We start from the raw sequence: 18,709 nt of genomic DNA, 5'->3' as shown, positions 1-18,709 counted from the left end.
ATTAAAACTGAGAGTAAGCCCATTGCTGCATGAAACTGTAGGAGGGAACTTAAAGCACAATCATCCCCTGATGTTACTGAACAGATATACTAGATCAGATATGGAACCAGTAGGATTAGCTCAAAATAAACAAATTGGACTGTTTTCCATTTTTATTTCAAACCGGAGCTGTGCTTTTTGATTTACTTCAGGGGAGAAGTATCTTTGAGAAGCTTATGTTGGAAATTTCATCTTAGCATGACTGAAAATTTGTTGCCTAAATGTACAAATGAAGGGTTTTAAACTGATATACTGGTGTTTGTTGTTAAAGCATCTCTTAGATATTTTTCACTGTGATACAAAAAAATTGGCCAGTACATGAATCTCATTTTTGGAAAACCTAAGGTTTACAAAATCTTTACATGCCTACTGAGATCTTAGAAACACAAACTAATATTTAGGTGACTCAGTTGACTGTGTCGATATATCAATCTGCCATTAAAATATCCTTATACACTTTTGTGAGGGTTTCCCAGTGTTGTAGAACTTGGCAAAATGTTTTCAAATTACTATTACTAATTAGCAAAAAAATCAAATGACATTATCTTGGCTCCCATAACAAGTTACCATATACACAAGTACCCTTTCATAACCTCTGTTTTTTCATTGTTCTTTTATTAGGTTAAAAATGCAGCTTATCTGTGCATGGAAGAATACTAGGACTGGCCAGAGCTATAACCATGACGACACAGACTAGGTGTGATAGCTCAGCACAGAAAAAAAAAGGTTCATTTTCCTTCTTCTTTCTCCTTCTTCTTCTTGTTTAGTGGTTTTAAAAGTTTTTCATTTGAAGATCTATTTTTCTGAAATCATGACTCTCTAGAATGGAAACTTGTATTTACTTTTCAGTTTTGTCTCTGACAATGAAGCTGAAAATGAGTCCCACATAGAGTCTGGGCTATTAAATTTGTTAGCAGGCTCATTTTCTGCTGTTTATTTGGAGTCTAAAAGAGGTTTGTGCACTTGTTATCCTGAAAAAGGCGGAGAAACAAATTTACAAATTTTGACCTTCTGATAACTAGATTATTATAGATATTTCTTTTTGAGTACATGGGTGACTGCCACACTGACAAAGAAGAAAATAAAAACATCCAATAAGGCATGTTCTACTCTCAAAGGTCACTAATGACAGATGGATATTTAATGAGAAATCCTGTAGTAACTACACTTTTCTGTACAAGTAACTACTTTTTTCTGCACAAGTGTAAATAATGAGAATGCAGCATCTAGAAGGTAGAATAATACTAATAAGGGAGTGAAAAAGGTGAAACAAAAGCAAAAAATGGAGAATCAATAGTTCAGCATTTAACAGATATGTTGAGCTGAAAAGCTTACCGCCACATCGTTTCTCTTCTATGCTGCTGGATCGTGCCACAGATATTTCTAGAAAAATAAATAAACTGCTTCAGCCAAGGAGGAAAAATATTACGGATAACTTCTAGTTATATTAACACAGAAAGGATTTAAAAATTCATTCTATTACATCCACTTCAAATTCAAGGTAAAAAATATTTTTACTATGTGGTAGAATTAATAGAAAAGGATCCATGACGTCTTCAGGCTCCTTAGTTTCCCAAGCAAAAGTAACAACATATTTTTAATCCTTGCCTCAAAACATCTCTGGAATAAAAAGGATGAAATGCACATGGAAACATTCTTCGTGAAGTCTAGGCTTGTGGAGAAAGAGTTGATTTACTGAAGTAAAATTAACTACAGTTTAATATCTTGCATTCAAATGCGCTCATTACTTCTAGAAGATATATCTAGCACTAATGTGAAAAGTGGGAATTTATACATCCTCAAAAAAGACAACTGCTAATTTCGTAGGTCTCAGTAGTAAACTAATAAAATGCAATTCCAGCCTGTATCCTTATCATTTTTACTTTGAAAATACTTTGAGAATAAAATCTGTAGGCAAACCAGCTTTTCCACTCCTTACTTCCAGACCATGGTTTCTATGAAGGGAAGTTCTGCCTTACAAATCAGTCTCTAGAACCTCTCTGAAAGGGTCAAGGATCACTTGTATACAAGTGGGGTAGCTGACACAGTACACCTGGACTTCAAAATCAAAATTTAAAGTTTTTTGATAACGTCTTTCCAAGCAAAAAATGAAGTGAGAGGAAAAGATACAGAAACGGGCTAGTACTATGTGCCCAGTCCTTACAACAGAAGAAGGTTGGCACTTCTGCAGGGATTGGTCTTTTCAGCCAAGATTGGTCTTTTCTCACTGAGAAACCCCCTCAGTGAGAGGACCTGGATGGTACAACCAAGCCAAATGAACCAGAGAAAGCAAGCTTGATTCACTAAAGTGGGAGTAATGGCATGACCTTATCTGCTATGTTACTGGCAATGTGAGGAGGAGCAGCAAACCAGAAGGGCAAGAAATGTGGTGGCTTGTTTCAGATTCTGAAAATGCCTGCCTTCCAAAACAAGATGTAAAGCTTTTATTGGATTAAGCTGCAGATTCACAGAATGTGGATATTAATAAAGCTGCAAAAGCCTTAGGAAAGGGAAAATACAATGTGGGCGTTTTTGCTTTCATACTGACATTTTTCACATTGGTTTTAGAGGAAAATACTATCTGGGAGTTAAAGCATTATGCACCATCCATAAAAACAGTTTAACTTTGCTGATGTCTTTGTTACATTGTACTATAGTTTACTGCATAGTCATTCAAAGAAAAGGTTGCTGCACTGAATAAACACAGCTACATTTCAAATGATACATTAAAATGTAAATTTTTCTGTCTGTGAAAAGGCCCGTAGCTATTTTTAATGTACACAGGGAAAAAGTCGACTGTTAACAGCAGTGCATTGTGACCATCCATACTGTTGTGCGGATTTAAATGACTCCTGTGATTTAAAAACAAAAGTACAGTCATGAGTTTCAATGAATACTATAGAATAATACATAATGTGACTATTCATCAGGTACTTAGCAGTCATGGGAGATAAGGACTGGAGGCAAAGCTAATAGTATTTACCTTTCTGAGCAGTTATCAATGTAAAGGACTGTCTGAAATGATTTCCAGATTTACAACCGCAGCACCCATTTTGTACATGCAAACCAGAAAACCTACAGCAATTTTTCTTTAATAATCCTAGTCCCAAAACCACTCAAAATAAAAAGCAAACTATTTCTGCTTGCTGTGTGTACTCATCCCCTGCTACCAAGTAGAATGGGAGAGACCTGCAGAATGCTGTAACACTGACTAAGCAAGGCAGTGACTCTGGGTGCCATGAAACAGATTTTTATGTAGACGCCAGATCTACACAGACACATTGTCTCTACACAGTAGACCAACATTCTTGTGCTGACTAAAGGTAAGCTCTGCTTCAGCTCACGGGTCTGCACAGTGCAGTCTGGAACAGTGCTATGCCTCAGTCCTGAAACCTGGAGAAATTTCACTAATCCATCAAGGAGCTGGCTGATCTGATCTCACCTGGGATAAAGTTGGAGTCCGCAGCACAGGCTCGGCTCTCCGTGGTGTTGCCCGTGCACTGGCTGCCCACAGGAAACAAAATGATGCACTGTCGAGCACGGGTCTGGAAGCCAAATGAGTCGCAGTCAGACCACTCAGACCACTCGGACCAGCTGTCTGCAACAGGCAGAGAGGGACACACATGCAGACACTGTGATTAAGGAGTTCAAGTGCACTGAGTGAGAGAGAAATAGCTTGTATTTCTGAGTTAGGACAGAAAGCCTCCTCCTCAGCTACCACCATCTAGCAGAGGGCAGCTCCTTCATTCTGATAAAACAAAGGCAGTTTGGCTTTGGCAGAAGTCTCTGAAATCTGAATGTGATGGTAAATTTGCTGCAGACATCTCATGGTTTTGGCTTGTGCCATGGCCTTTGTGAGTGGATATGAGAAGGTGGAGGATTCTGTGGGGGTGACTGAAAGAGTGATAGCTGGAATCAATTCCAGTCTTGGTCATTAGGGTGGACAAGCGTACTGCATTTTTTATGTACCTGACCAGTAGCAATGAGAACTATAAGAGTATTCCATTCTGAAACAGGATGTGTATTTGACCCCAAAACAGAAGCACCTTGAAGATTTCTTAAAATTTTCTTATTTAACTTTTCCTATTTCAGGTTCATTTCTTGGCTGTAGATTCTCCTCTTCCCCATTCAGTTTGTCACCTTCTTTTCTATATTTCTTCCTCTCCTCATGTAGCTTTGATTAAGATATTTTTACTTCATGCCTGTGTGATCTCAGATACTTTCCTTAAATGAAGAGAATTGATCTCATTCCCATGAGATGGTGTGCAATCAGCATTCTTACAACTCAAGGCCAAGCCTTGCCTTCATAGGAGTCTTCTGAGTTTGGCAAATGAACGAAAGACAGAGCTCGGATAACTTCCTTTCTTCTGTCAGCTTTCCCATAGAGAAAGGCTTTATGGTTATGACATGGAATAAATAGCGTCCTACTATTCCAAACCAAACTTGTTTCTACTTCAAAATTTTAAGTGATTTTATGCCAATATGAAGCAAATTTACAAAATCTCATTTTGGCTCAAATGAAAAACTGTGTATTTTCTAATTTTGATTCAAGTTAGATTAAAGAGCATTACAATGAGTGAATTAGTAAAGCTTTTCTACACTGTTAATCAGGTGGAAATCCAAGGAAGTTTTACAGTCTTTGGGGCCCCTTCGAATATCTTGTATAATTCCAGAATACAAGGTTCACCTTTACTCATTACTTTCCCCTTGTTCACACAGGAAAGAAGTTAAAACTCTCAGTCATCTAAAATATAACAGACTGCAGCAGAAATATTTGAGACTGCAGTCTCAAAAAATGCCAAGCAATAGCTGTTGTTTATTAAACAGATTTACCTGTCAGGTCAGGTAGGAACTAGGATATTGATATTTAATGAACAATTAGAAACTGTCTTGATGAGGCCTTCTTTGAACAACAGGACAAATACCTTGATACAATCAGCTTGTAAGATCTTGTTATTGTGAGTAGCAGAAATACTCAGCTCTGTCCTTTGGCTTTTCTGTTTCTTAGGAAAGGTCCTGGGAGGGGCTCTTTTGCAGAGTGGGTACTAGGAGCACAGAGGCAGATGCCAAAATGTAGTTCAATCCTAATTCCAGGGGGGTAGGAGAGCTGAGGTGGGAGTCACGCAAATGGACCAGCTTCTTCCTGCTTACTTAGTGTGGCACATCCAGGAGCTGCTGTTATCACCTCCAGTGTCAGCTGCTAGATCTAAGTAAAATAAGTATATGGATCTTTACCCTAAATATTTAGTAACAATAAAGCTCTACTCGTTCAAGCTTAAAGGAATGTTGCCCATTACAAAACTTGGCCCAGTTCTCACTGGTGGTAGAGAGCATGCTTAAGCCAGAGCCAAGATTCTTGGCCAGTTCTGGTATAATTGGGATATACACAGCAGGTGCCAAAATACTTGTGGGCATCCTAAATGAATCTTGTTGCTGGTGCACTCTGCAGCCCCATCTCGTCCAATGTGCTTCTGACCTGCCAGGCCCTTTGCTGAAGGTGCTACATCCCATGATGAAATAGGAACTTCAGAGTACACAGGGATCATGCTAAATCATATATGAGTGACTGGGCAAGGTTATTGTTTTGTCCTGCTCCTTAGAGGACCCATAAAGAAACTATGTGAGTTCTGCAGTGCACCAGACACTACAGGACAGGTAGTCTGGGTCTGGTGCTGAGCTGATCAGCTTCATCTGGCACACAGAATCACAGAGGAGGAGAGGGGGCACATCAGTGCAAGCATGAAACAGAGGGTCACCCCTGCAATGGTGGGTCCTCACACCAAACCTGTGGTTTGAGGAGGTAGTTGGGAGGTCAGAGAGCTGCAGAAAAGTAAGGCACCCAAAACTAACAGATGCATGACTTTAAATTGTCCAATGTGCTATCCCTGGGAAGGTGATCCCACAGCTTTTGCATGTTTTTGCGCTGACTTAGCTATCTTGCCTCGTTCTTTTGATTTCTGTATCTTCAAAGTATCTGAGGCTCTCTTGCCCCTCAGTCAGCTCCTGAACTTGCTCCTCAGTTCTGTGCACAAGTCATGAGAATGTAAAAGAGAGGGTCAACTGGAGAGGTGTTTAACCTGCTGAACTGCTTTTCACCTCTAACATGGCAAGGCTTAATCATGATATGTCACACCTTCTTCCTACAGAGTCTTGTCTGGCCTTTGATGCCAGGTTAAGATAAAGCAGTTTCTAAGAGATCCCTTGGTGAAGGCAGCACTACAGAAAGATCAGAGAAATCAGTGTAACATTTAAATCTTTTTCATGCAGTATTACACTACCATTTCTAAATGCTCAGCTGCTTTGTCCATTATTTGTATGTGCAAGTTACCAATCCAAGGACAGAAAGTATTTTCACCTCTTAGAAAAGCAGTAAATACTTAAGGTATAAAATACTGTTTTATGCAACCTATTGCAGACACACTGCAACTTGTAATCAGACACTACTGATCAATACTGCAGTGCTTCCTTTCATATTGCTGTGATTGCATTTGAGTAAATTTAAATAGAAACTAAAAACTCAATGACAAAGCTTTTAAAATGAAAGATGAAAAATTGATGTGTTTTGCAGACACAAGACTGTTACTTTCTTGTAAGTGCATACTTGAATACTTTCAGTTGGATTTTCCATTAAAACTCTATATCCTCAACAAATCCTTAGTATCAGGATTCCAGAAAGTTTCGTTTTCTGCTAGTTTTGTTTGGAAGAAAAAAAAAAAAAAGGAGCATTTCAAATGCCAAAAAATCTTCGCTCTTTCCACAACTTAAGAAATGCTATAAATAATTTCCATTTTTTGCATATTCACTTCTGTGTTGGATGGTTGTTCTTAGATTCCAAGTGTCATTACTATTCTCTTACACTGAGCATGTCATTCAAGCTCTGAATGTCAGCAATGGTGCTTTCAGATCTGCACAAGGATGAACCAGTCCTTACCCCAAGAAAATGGCTCTGCAGGTGTTCGGGTGTCTGTCCAAACTTGATCTATGAAGCAATGCAGTTATTTTTGACCCATACCCATGTGAAATAACAGCAATAAAAAAGCAGTTTTGAAATCTATACTGTAAACATGAGGCAAGGGCCATTCTCACAGCTAGTGGATGACTGCTGTTTCAAACACCTACGGCAAATTTTCACTGAGACTGAAATATCAATAAAATACTACAGAATGTGAAAAATACATTTTAAGCTTCTGAAATGTTATTGTTTTATAAGAGTTTCCACTTTCTTGAATCAAGATGAATGAAACCAACCTCCTCTGCCATTCTGCATCTGCTCCAAAATTTGGGTCACAAGCAGGTCAAAATGAGATGAAGACATTATTTATGAATACTGTCATTTATAGGAGAATAGTGGTAGAAAATAAATGCACAACAAGAGAAATAGCTACAATACTAGCACAATGAACACTCCAGCTCTGACCTTTCAAAGATGCCTTAAAGGATTTCAAGGCAGCTATGCGACTTCTGCATACAAATGTACAATATTTGTCTCAAAAATAAAATAATCAACTGATTTCTAGGCTTGGCTTTTTTTTTTTTTTTAAACTCAATTGGAGTCTTTTTTAAACCCAATCTGCTTTAATTTTGACAAAGTAGGTACTTTTATTCTGCTGGAAGATATGTAGTGCCTAGAGAAGGAAAGAATCATAATAAGTAATATGATCCATTCAAAGTCATGAGGCTTTTGCCCTCACATGCATAGCCTCATCATATGAGCAGAAAACTTTTGCTATGAAGTCTAGGAGCTCTAAGTGAAACAAGTAATACAGTGTGGCATCAGAGCTCCTTCTTTCCTTTTGCTGTTGCCTGTAATCCACTAATCAGCAAAAAATGAAAAATTATGTGGTTTTAATCACATAAATTTCTCACTTAAATTTAATTTTTAAAAAAATGAGTTTCCTTTAAGATGAGTCAAAAGGCAGAGTCAAAGTTACAGAAATAGACATGATCCATAATATCATACAACTAGCAGGAGTGCTAAGACATTTCATCTACTAAGCACACCACAGTAATTTAAAAAAGATCAGGTCTTTGTTCCTTAACATTAGAAGTTGAAAAAGGAGTTTTACAAAGACCATGAAAGTTTTCTCTGTGTTTTGTATGAAAACAGGGCAAATATTATCTACTTGAAGGACCTGATATCACCTGATGTGATGACACGTGTTGAATATTCACCTCAGCAATTTGCTTGCTGTGAATGTTTTGTGTTGTAACAAAAGCACTACTTTGTGATATTTTTATTAAAAGTCTCATAAACCATTTGCATGGTCCACTTCAAATATTACACAATTTTACTTAATCCAGATTCAGATATAGCAACTCAGATTTTAATTTTTAAAGAGGGAGGAAGGAGGTAGTCTCCTGTAGAGCATATTCTGCTAGTACTTGATTTACTGCAGCATTGTAGCATGTAAGGGCTGATTGTGCACTTCATAAGGGAGAGAAATTATTTGCTTCTTAATAATAGATCAAGAGAATTATGTTGCCTAAGTGGGAATGCCTTATTCTGTGGCACATATAGACCAAAGATGGATGGGCTGACTGGCCGTACCTGGACATGGCTGTGTGTTGCAGAGTGCTTCCTCTGTGTGCAGGCCCAGGCAGATATCCCCTCCATACGCTGGGGCTGGGTTTGTGCAGGAGCGGGTTCTCATGTAATGCCCTCCTCCACACGTTGCCGAGCACTTTGACCAGGACGACCAACAAGACCAGCCTCCATCCACTGAAAAGACAAAGAATACTGTATTTTTCCAAGCTGATGCGAGACATGACATAATCGAGCTCATCTTTCTCATATTCTGTGGATCCAATTCATGGCCTACTGAAATTATTGGATATTTTTAGCTGCCACTGAACATTGTTCCCACAAATTTAATCACTATGTAATTTAATTTTAAAAGGCCCTGGTATGCTGGAAAAGTCTAACAAAATTACTCATACATAAAAGACACTTTTAGTGGGTATCATAATATCTTTAAGGGCAAAAAATCTTCTTTTTTTTCTTTTCTTTTCTCAGTTTTGAAGAAAAAAATTACCAAAGCTTGTTTAGCAGAAATATCGTAAGCTCAGAGTAGTTTTTTATTGATATAAATAAAACCTATCCAAATACTAGCAACAGAAGGATGGAGGAATCCAGAATTTTTTTCTCAACCCAGGTGGATTGCCTTAACCCTACAAGCCATTTCAAATGATCTAACACAGTTGTAGGATTTGATGGGCCAATATAATGTTAGAGTCTTAACACAGCTCTACCAGAGATGTCAGAAGCAGAACAATGGCAGAAGCTTAAGAAAGCAACACACACGAAGAATAAATATTATTATTTACCTTCTCCTCCCACCCTCTTTTGCATTTACTAATCGAAGTATGTCAAACTATTCTCCAGTCAGAGTTTTCACAGCATTCTCCTGAAATGTAGGCTGGATTTCATAGGAGACCCATTTGTCATATGGTTTATGACACATGGCCACTAGACAAGATTTAAATGAAATTTCATCTCATTGCCTGCACCAGAATGGCTCCTTTGAGCCCCTGTTCTTAAAGCTACTGCTTCAGGATGTGTTTCTGGTATTTAGAGCCACATTGCTGCCCATGTGCCAAAGACTTCGTACGTGTAGCCACATACGAAGGGAAGTAGTATTTTCTTAATTCATCTTCTTCTTTTCTTTTTTTCTTTTTTTTTTTTTTTAAGTAAAGAGACAAAAAACTAAACTTTCAAAATTTTCATATCCTACAAAAAGAAATTAATTCCTTTTTAAACCTTTATTTAAAGCATTATCACTTGAATTCTTACAGAAGTAAATTATCTTCCATGTCTTTTTTGATCTTATCTGTTCAATAATGAAACAGTCATTCAAGGGATAGTTTCTCCTGGTTTACTGAAATGCTATTCCATCATTATCTCTTACCATAAAAAAAAAGGTTACAAATCTTTAAAAATTAGTTTACAATGAAGATATCTATGTGGTATTTGCATTTAAATTCTCTCTTAGATGGAGATATAGAACATTAAAAAAATTCTCCTTTTGGCTTCACAGGATTGCATATCACAAATGCACTTGGTGAGGTGAGTAGCATGATTTCTATGTAAAGTCTTCAACAATGAGAAAATGAGCTAGGAGAATTTTGATAATAAAAGCTATACATGCATTTTTAATGTCATTTGAGATACAGTATAGCTTCAGGTTCTCAACTGCTAATCAAACAGATAATTCCTTAATGCATACCAAAGACTATTTACTAATCCTGTAACTGAAGTTGTTGAATATACTGCATTTTATTCCCTGCATTGTTTATTTGCAACACCATCCTAAATATCAAGAAAGCATGGACTTGGCACTTCCTTGCTAAGAACTGTAGCTGTGAAAACTCTTGCAACTAATTTATCTGAATTCTGAAGCCTGATTTGACAGACAGGATTTCTATAATCCAGTACTATATTCCAAGTACGCAATTTAAATAAATTATTTCCATTATTAAGGAATTCAATGATTGCTACATCATACAACAAATCACCACGCATGAGAGAGTTTTATATCACCTATCATAAATAAATACTCTATCTTGGTAGAGTATCTGACTTGTTCTCTTACTCATATTTTTCTTATTCATACTTTTCACTGGAAAACTAATATGTCTTTTTGCCTGAGATAACTCTATTAATGCAGTATTATGCAAACTCATATCAAAGAAAGCCATGGGTTATTTGTCTTCAGTGCAGATGAAATATTCTGTGCAATTTTATAACAATTTCAAGACACGGCATCTTTTATTCAGAACTTACCTCTTTTTTCATTTTTTTTTAATTATATCAAATAAAAGCAGAAGCTGTTACCCAAGCTATGTATTTCATATGATGTTAAGGCTTTACCTTTCTAGATACTCCCTTTTCTGTTTTTTTTTTTTTTTTTTTTTAATAATGTGATCTTTGACTAGCTCAAATGAATGATCAGAGGCATGTCTGCTACAGCATATAGACCTTCATTAAACAGAATTGATTCTGCCTGAGATTAACTACACAGAACATAAATTGTCAGCAAACATTGCCAGTGAATTGTTCACTGGAGAATGAGTAATGGAGACAGTGACCCCAAACACTTCCCCACTTATTTTTCAATGGACCAGAGTGAGAATTACAAATGCACCTGCATTTGAAATTGCCATCGATCTACAGGTGGCCGGGAACACAGAGACTGATGTGACACCCAGGAACGTCACCATGTTCCACAGCTTCAGTGATCATGGCTGTACTATGTGGCTTCAGATGTAAAAGGAGAAGTAGGTCTGGGGAAGGTGGGATAGGACGAATATAATAGACAATGTTAGATTTGATCCCAGTTTAGCTGGACAGTGCAGTTATAACTGTTTTTTGGGTTTCTTAAGTAACTATTTACTGACAGGCTGCCTCTAACCTTTCAAGGACTATTGTAACTACCTCTTTTATCTGTTCCCAGAACTTTTTCTTTTCAGCAACAGAGGATAATAAGGCATCATCATGGTTAAATAAGATCAAAGGAGTGGGTATTTACTGCTTCAGTTTTTACAAGACCTAAATAGAGCTCTGTGGTTTCTTTCATCTTTCTTTAAGTTGCTTAGCAACACAGCACCATCTGGGTTTTTTTTCCCTTTTGTCATGGAGCCCTTAATGTTATTTCTGCCTCTTATAGGAGGAAAAATACACAGCAGCAAGGAAAGTTCCAGTCACTACAGTTTCTTTACATAACCATTTTGTAGAGATGTTGGACAAAAGAAAGTCATTAAAGTAGTTCCACAATGAAAGATTTAAAGAGTCTTAACATTTTCTGACAATTGCTGAGGTTGGTCCCTTTAGGAAGAAGGTACTTTTTAGCTAGGAGTGTGATATCAAACAGTGCTCTTTCCTTTAGAGTAAAGCAAACAACTTTTTGCCTGCTGGCTGTTGCTGAGGTTAATAAGTATTTCTTCACTGTACTGAAAAAAACACACCATAGGGAAGAGGATGTGCCAGGAAGAAACAGTGTACAGAAATGGGATCTCCTGAGGACACGACAAAACATCCACACAACTGGAGAATTTCCAAGAGACAATAAAGTAAACTGGATAAACTTGTAAAACTTTGGGTTTTACAAGGAAGTGTGGGCAGACGCACTGACCTCACCTGCTTTCATGAGAACACAGACAGAATTGCAGGCTCCTTTATAAGCTGAATGCATGTTGGGCAGCCTACTGCTCCCTTCCAGACAGCTGGGGATCATCCCATTCCTCATCAATTAGTCTACTACTTTTTCCCAGTCCTGTGGGATTCTGCTGCATGTTTCAGGGTGGGAAAGGAGCAATTTTTACATCATAGTTTACAAAGGCAAAGTCTTATTTCTGTGATACCTTTTATTCATAAAAGCAATGCTGGATGAAACAGTCAAAATAGTGCAATGCAGAAACACAAGGCAAACAAATGGTTCTAGGAAAAGAACAATAACAAAATCTAAGGGTCCACTTGGATTTAAACCTGTAACTGAGACTTTTAAGTCAGAAAACCAACAGTTGCTTCAAAGAGCAGTTCATCCCTCTTCTTGCTGGCTACAGAAGCAGCCTAGAGAGATCAGTGGACGTTATGAGAGGGGCTTCAGCCTCCATTTACTGGAGAAATTTCTTTTCCTTCTGATTTTTGAAGCTACTGCCAGATAAATTTTATTCTTTTAAATACATTCTTGTTTTCTTGTGGCCAAGTATGAGTTCAAAGAAAAAATAATAGGAGGATATGAAAACAATAAAGAAAAAATAAAACCAATAAAAAGCAACTGGCTTTAGGGGATGCATAAATAACTTAAATAGTCTTTCAGGGATTTTTGTGTATCTGAAACTCATTATGGTTATTAGCAAGTTTAGTGACATATTAATTTATTCAGATCTTCTCAGCTAAAATTTCACAACCAAACCAAACTAGAACTACTGTAATAAAAATCTGAAATTAGTAAAATCCCAAAATCATTTCATCAAGTATCAGAATTTCAAATCTAAGAGATAGCAACTGTCCTTTCCCTCTGATCCTCCACCATGTCCTGAGGAGAAGAGAGAACAGGAACTCCTGTAGCTCATAGTACTAAGTGGTGCTCACACAGCTCTGCTTTAAATGTCTGATTAAGGCACATCCCTGTGTCCCTACGCAAAGGAATATAAGAGAAGGCAACAATAAACAAAACAAAACACAAATGAAGAAAAGTTGTCTTTTTCTACAGAGATAACTGAAGAGATGTGCAATACTGTGAACTAGGACAGTGTTCTTTAGGTTCTTTAGGTTGTATTATTGTCAGGCAAACAGATCTTACAGTCAGGAAATTCCTGTAATTTTTGTAGATTTGCAGAATTTATCATTCAAACAATACTTATCTTCATCATCTATTTCTCTTCATTATGTAAATATCTTGCAAACCCCCCAAGGATAACAAAACCCTGATATGACTGATTTTAGATTCATTATTGACTGCAGATTAGTAACTCAGAGAAAACAGAAATGTCAGTGAGCATTCACAGTTATTGAGGCTGTTCAGTTCAGTTCTTGTCAGTTTAATGCTATTCAATTTCTGAGACATAAAAAAAGAGCTGAGGCACAGGTTCAAAGCATAATCCGCTAGTTGAAAACAATAGTTCAAATTCTCCTGCCCCTCAAAGTAGCTTACCCAGATGGAAACAGTACTTTATGAACATGCCTTTACACTACTCTGGCTCACAAACTATTTCTGCAGCTGATTTGGGAGAGCGATAGTTAGTTGAAGGCAGAATTATATGAGGGATCATTCTAAAACTTGAACAATACGGACAAATCATCTTCCAGGACCTGGCTACAATTTCTGGCAATTTTCTGGCACTGTTCAATTTACTATTATGTATTCAGCCTTCAAATACTATGAGCAAAAGGCCCAGTGACTGCTACCAATCCGCCCATCAGTGGATCATTTACTACTGCTGAAAAAAATTCAGTTCCTCCCCTGCAGGCTTAAAAAAGGTTTAACAGAACTTGCTGAAGGCAGAGTCTGGATGACTTCAGTAATTTTTTCAAGTTCTGATATCCTGCATTTACCTATCAATTTATGTTTATTAATATATTAATAAATATATGTAAGATGCTGCAAGGGTTGCAAGACAGTTAACCAGACAAGACAGCCTTGTGCACTTCGATTGCTCCATGGGCTTTTTCATTGTGTTAGTCCTTCAGAGCACTTAGTATCTTCCAGGATGACACTGAGCCCAGATTAATTCATTCAGAGGCATTAAGTCCTGCTAACTTTCAGCATGACTTAAACACTGCTCAGTATATTTCTCTATCACTCCCCTTTGTCAGCATTTTACATCATGAGAGGTTGATCCTGCCTGCAATAATCAGAAGAGGAAGCAAAGCAGAACTGAGCTTGCAGTGGCAGGAACGGTTCTCTATGGCTTCCATCACACCTCTGCCAGCTGACCAGAATATTTCTGGAAGTGTAATGACTGGGCTGGACTGTTACTAAAGGGTTCTGTGCCAGAAGGGAGTAGGTGACGCTGTCCTTACTCTGGAAGAGCTCAGGAAAATCTTAGCATCAAATTCTTTATTGCAGTTTAATTCTAGCACTGTGGAAAATACTTTCAGGTCAAGGTCAGAACAAAATGCCCTCACATTCCTTAGCCTTTCTGTCTCTTTCATTAAAAATTAAGAGAATTCAAATTTATCGGTGTGCTTTACCAGTAAGAATTTATTTCCTTCCTACAATGCCTAATTTATGGGTAAGCCTTATTCTGCAATAATATTTTACTCTCCCATGTCTCAAAAAAATCAATTACATCTAGTGTTTGCAAATTTCAATTTGCTGATTTATCTAAGATTCAGGTAAATCAGATGCAGATTTATCTGAGATCTGTTTTAGTCTCCTATGTTTTTTTCTTAATTACTGGCAAACAGTAATTCCGTAGCTGAGGAACCTTGTGATTCCTTGTTGCAGGCTTTGATACATCTAAATACTTCATTCATTCTCTATATCTTTATTCAAATTTGCTTTGCACTGAAAAGAAGAATAAAACTTGTCTCTAAATAAAATTATTAGATAGATTAGGCCACAACTTCTCACTTCAGAAAGGCCCACCACACTTTATATCAACTTATCTTCAAAAATATTTTCAAATTCAAAGCACAGTTTTGACTTCTGCTTTAAAATTATGGTTTTTTAGTCTGGGGTATTGTCCATCTCATAAACAACTAGGGCCTCTACAAAAAACTTATAGGTGAGTTTTACTGGCTAAAAAAATTTCTTTTAAAAAATGTAACAGTGAATAGCTGCAGAGCTTAATAAAAATACCACTTCTAAAAACTTTTGACTAATTTAGACTTTAAAAAACTCCCCAAAATTCAAGACAGCATTTAATTTGAAAATCAACAGCAAGGATTGAACAACAAATCTAGCCCAGTGTTACAGACAATCTGTGTCAATTTAATGAATGTGTTTCAGTGACTACATTATGGTGATACAATCAGGTATCTCTGAGCTTGTGAGCAGAGCTGGTACCTTTCACCACAGCACTCATGTGCTTCAAAGGAATCTGAGGGCAGTGTCCTATGAAGAGATTCCCTTTGCAAGGGAAGCAGGAGCCAGTGAGGAGTTGCAATGTTTTAGGTTGCTTCACCTACTGCATACATCCCTGGGGAGGTTTGCACACATTGGTGCAATGGTCTTCTAAATCTTTGATTTAATGAATTACTGCCAAACTACTTGAACAGTGCAGTTACATGAAACAGAATTGTTTATCATTTTGTTATCCCAGAAAAGCAAGGTGCTATGGTTCCAGTCTGGGAACTAATGAATCAGATCACAAGGGCTCTGCCCACATGGAGAAGACTTGGACCACAATTTCCTAATTCTCTGAAAAGTGTTGCCTCTCTGTTGGTTCCCTTCCACCTCTCTCCAATAATGGCTGGCGTAGAAAACATGGACACCCTTCACTGGTCATGCCTCTATGCTCGGAAGGAAGCTTTACCTCTTCCCTTGATCTCTTTAGATGTTCACACTCCCAGACAGAGAAGCAACAAAATGAGAAAGTGAAGCTACATTCCTCCTTGGATACAGCAAGAAAACTTCAGTAGAAAGCACTGGCTGGTTGTGCCCAAGTGCCTCTTTTAGAACTTCAATGGCTCAATGGGTGTTTCCCCAGATCAAAACAGGGGTCCTCAATAGAAATTCCCTATGGATCTGCCCTACCAGAAGGAGAGCTGGGGGCTTGAGTGCCTCAGGGCATTCAAGTTTTCCAACAATCCTACCATTCCTGTTAGCAATAAAACTGCAGAGAAATTTGCTTTCAGTGAACAGTCAGAATGGTCACAGAGCTGCTGGGTTTGTAGGCTGTGTGCCAAAACATATTGCTCAGGTCCAAATCAAGATGGAAACATGTTTTTCAAGAAACTGTCCTCCCAAGAGGGAAGTGTTTTCTGCACAGATCTTCTGCTTAAATCCTGATGCAAGGAATGGATAGTGACTGTAAGAGGGCTTTAAAAGCTTAGGGAAAGCACTGCAAAAAGATTGGAAAAACTATTCATATTATTAAAAAAAAAGTATCCAATGTATCCATGATTTCAGGAATACAGTTTTAATTTGAAACCACATATGTATATGTTAATACTCATGTCTGCTTTAAAATAGAGGTACACATACATAGTACGTATACTGCCAGAGAATTTCTTCAGGTCCGCAATTGAATAAATGACAAAATCTTCAAGACTTCAAAAAGAAAATATGAAGCACTGCTATACGTAAGTAATACAGTTAAAGATGTACGAAAGCTTATTTCTAAATTTATTTGCTGCATCAGGAAAGAACTGAGTCATTCAGTCTTCTTTCCTTCTTTCTCTCTATTGTTTCTTACCTTGTACTCTCTCTTCCTAAACCAATAGCACCTTATTTTCTTCATCTGTTCTCCTATATCTTTCCCCTTTCTTTTCCCATAAAGCCTCTGCAAAGCTTAAAAGCCTTTCAGTTTGAATGTTTGTTTTATGAAGGGTGAGATGTGACTGAAACCAAGATTTTTTTTTTCCCCCTAGGTTGGAGATACAGCAATGATTTTTAATCCAAAGTAGTTTCTTGTAAACATATATTCTACCTGTAATCTCTTTCATAGAATAATAAAACAACTTTAAATTAAGGAGAAACTCAAGATTCCAAGAACAATCTTTATGGACTGCTTGAATAACCGTCTAATTCAGTGATAGTTGTGAACCTTATTTGCTGGCAACTCTACACTTAAAAGCTAACACAGATTTAATGCCAGCAACCACTGCGATGAAAATAAAATTTTGAGTTTAAATAAAGACTAGGCCAGATTTCATGTCTTGCCAGAAGTCTTATGTCTTTTTTTTTCCTATAAGTTTACATACTAAAATGATATTTTTAGATTTAGTCTCACAAGTGAAAAAAGATATAGCTATTAATTATCTTGACAATAAATTTATTGACATCACACGGGAATATTACCCAAATCCACTCGCATTATAAAGATACGTTTGAGCTGTAATTGATTCAGAACCAAAACAAACCCAAAGCCCACCAACTAAAATAGGAAAAAAAAAAAAACCAAAACCAAACCAAATATGGAAGATATCAATTTGAGGATGTGCTCTTTTGTTTTAACTTCTTTCATTTAATTTGAAACTTACCTGGGCAAGGCAAAATGTTGCATTCCTGGTACTCTAGAGATGGGCCAAGGCAAGGAAGTCCCCCATACTTGGGCTCAGGATTGCTGCAGACCCGTTTGCGATTCCGGATACCTCTACTGCAGTCACGACTGCACTGAGACCACGGAGACCAGGGTGACCAGGCACCGTTGATGGTATGAGCAGAGTATCTTCCAGAACGCAGGAAGTCCCCTGACAGTCCTAATAAAATAAGGATCAAAAAAGTAATACTGAATTAAAACAGTATCTCATCCCAAAACAACCTTTTCCTCTTCAAATTTACTCCTAGGCTTCTAGGATAATAATAATAACTGGAGGGTCCTGTCCTTTAGCCTCACAATCTCAAGAATCTTTTCTTTAACAGAAATTTCACAATAACTTACACAGAACTACAGTAAAGAGTTGGATCCAACACTTCATTTAAAGCTTTATGGCTGCAATGATTGAAGTAGACAATTTTACTCCACCTAAGAATGATGAAACTTATCTCCCTCTTGCACAGGAATTACCATCAGAAAATCTCCAAATGAATTACATAAATATAATTGCCTCTGTTTTACAGAAGAAGGTGACAAAGGAGACAGGATTGAGCTTCCTGTGAAGCTCAATGGAGCTGGCTCCACTCATGGAGCTGGTTCCACTCATGGAGCCAGCTCCCCTGGTCCTCCTGCAGAGCTCTGCTCACCTAATCCAGCCCGCCTTCACTGCTGATGGCTGCGCACAGAGGCTCATGAGTATCTCATGCACTGTACTTATCCTAGCTGTATTCAGACTTTAGATAGTGTCCACTAATAATTCCACAAAGTCTAGCAAAACTACCCTTCTGTGAAAAGCAATGCTTTGCCAATTTAAAAACCAGTTAATTTCCACTGAGTTGAAGTGTTCTAAGCCATGATTTCCATGTAAGCTATGGAAATAAGCCTTTTGCAGACACACACACACCCCCCTACAGAAATTTCCTTTCTAAAATAATCCTCTGGCAAGTGGAAGACATATTTTCTAAGT

The 18,709-nt window shown here is 37.6% G+C and overlaps 1 protein-coding gene across 5 annotated transcripts in view; it reads right to left on the bottom strand.

Annotated features, from left to right (window-relative positions):
- SEMA5A (semaphorin 5A) overlaps positions 1–18,709 on the bottom strand; it is a 318,036-nt gene that overhangs the window by 7,407 nt on the left and 291,920 nt on the right. For all 5 annotated transcript variants that reach the window (XM_038128190.1, XM_038128193.1, XM_038128191.1 and 2 more), the window contains 4 exons: positions 17,687–17,905; positions 8,588–8,758; positions 3,482–3,637; positions 1,375–1,422 (listed from right to left, as the gene is read on the bottom strand). In XM_038128190.1, coding sequence (XP_037984118.1) covers positions 1,375–1,422; positions 3,482–3,637; positions 8,588–8,758; positions 17,687–17,905 — 594 coding nt within the window. The remainder of the gene's footprint in view (positions 1–1,374; positions 1,423–3,481; positions 3,638–8,587; positions 8,759–17,686; positions 17,906–18,709) is intronic.

The sequence above is a fragment of the Motacilla alba genome, chromosome 2, assembly GCF_015832195.1.
Source record: "Motacilla alba alba isolate MOTALB_02 chromosome 2, Motacilla_alba_V1.0_pri, whole genome shotgun sequence".
Lineage (NCBI taxonomy): Eukaryota > Metazoa > Chordata > Aves > Passeriformes > Motacillidae > Motacilla > Motacilla alba.
This window is presented reverse-complemented; position numbering and strand designations above follow the sequence as displayed.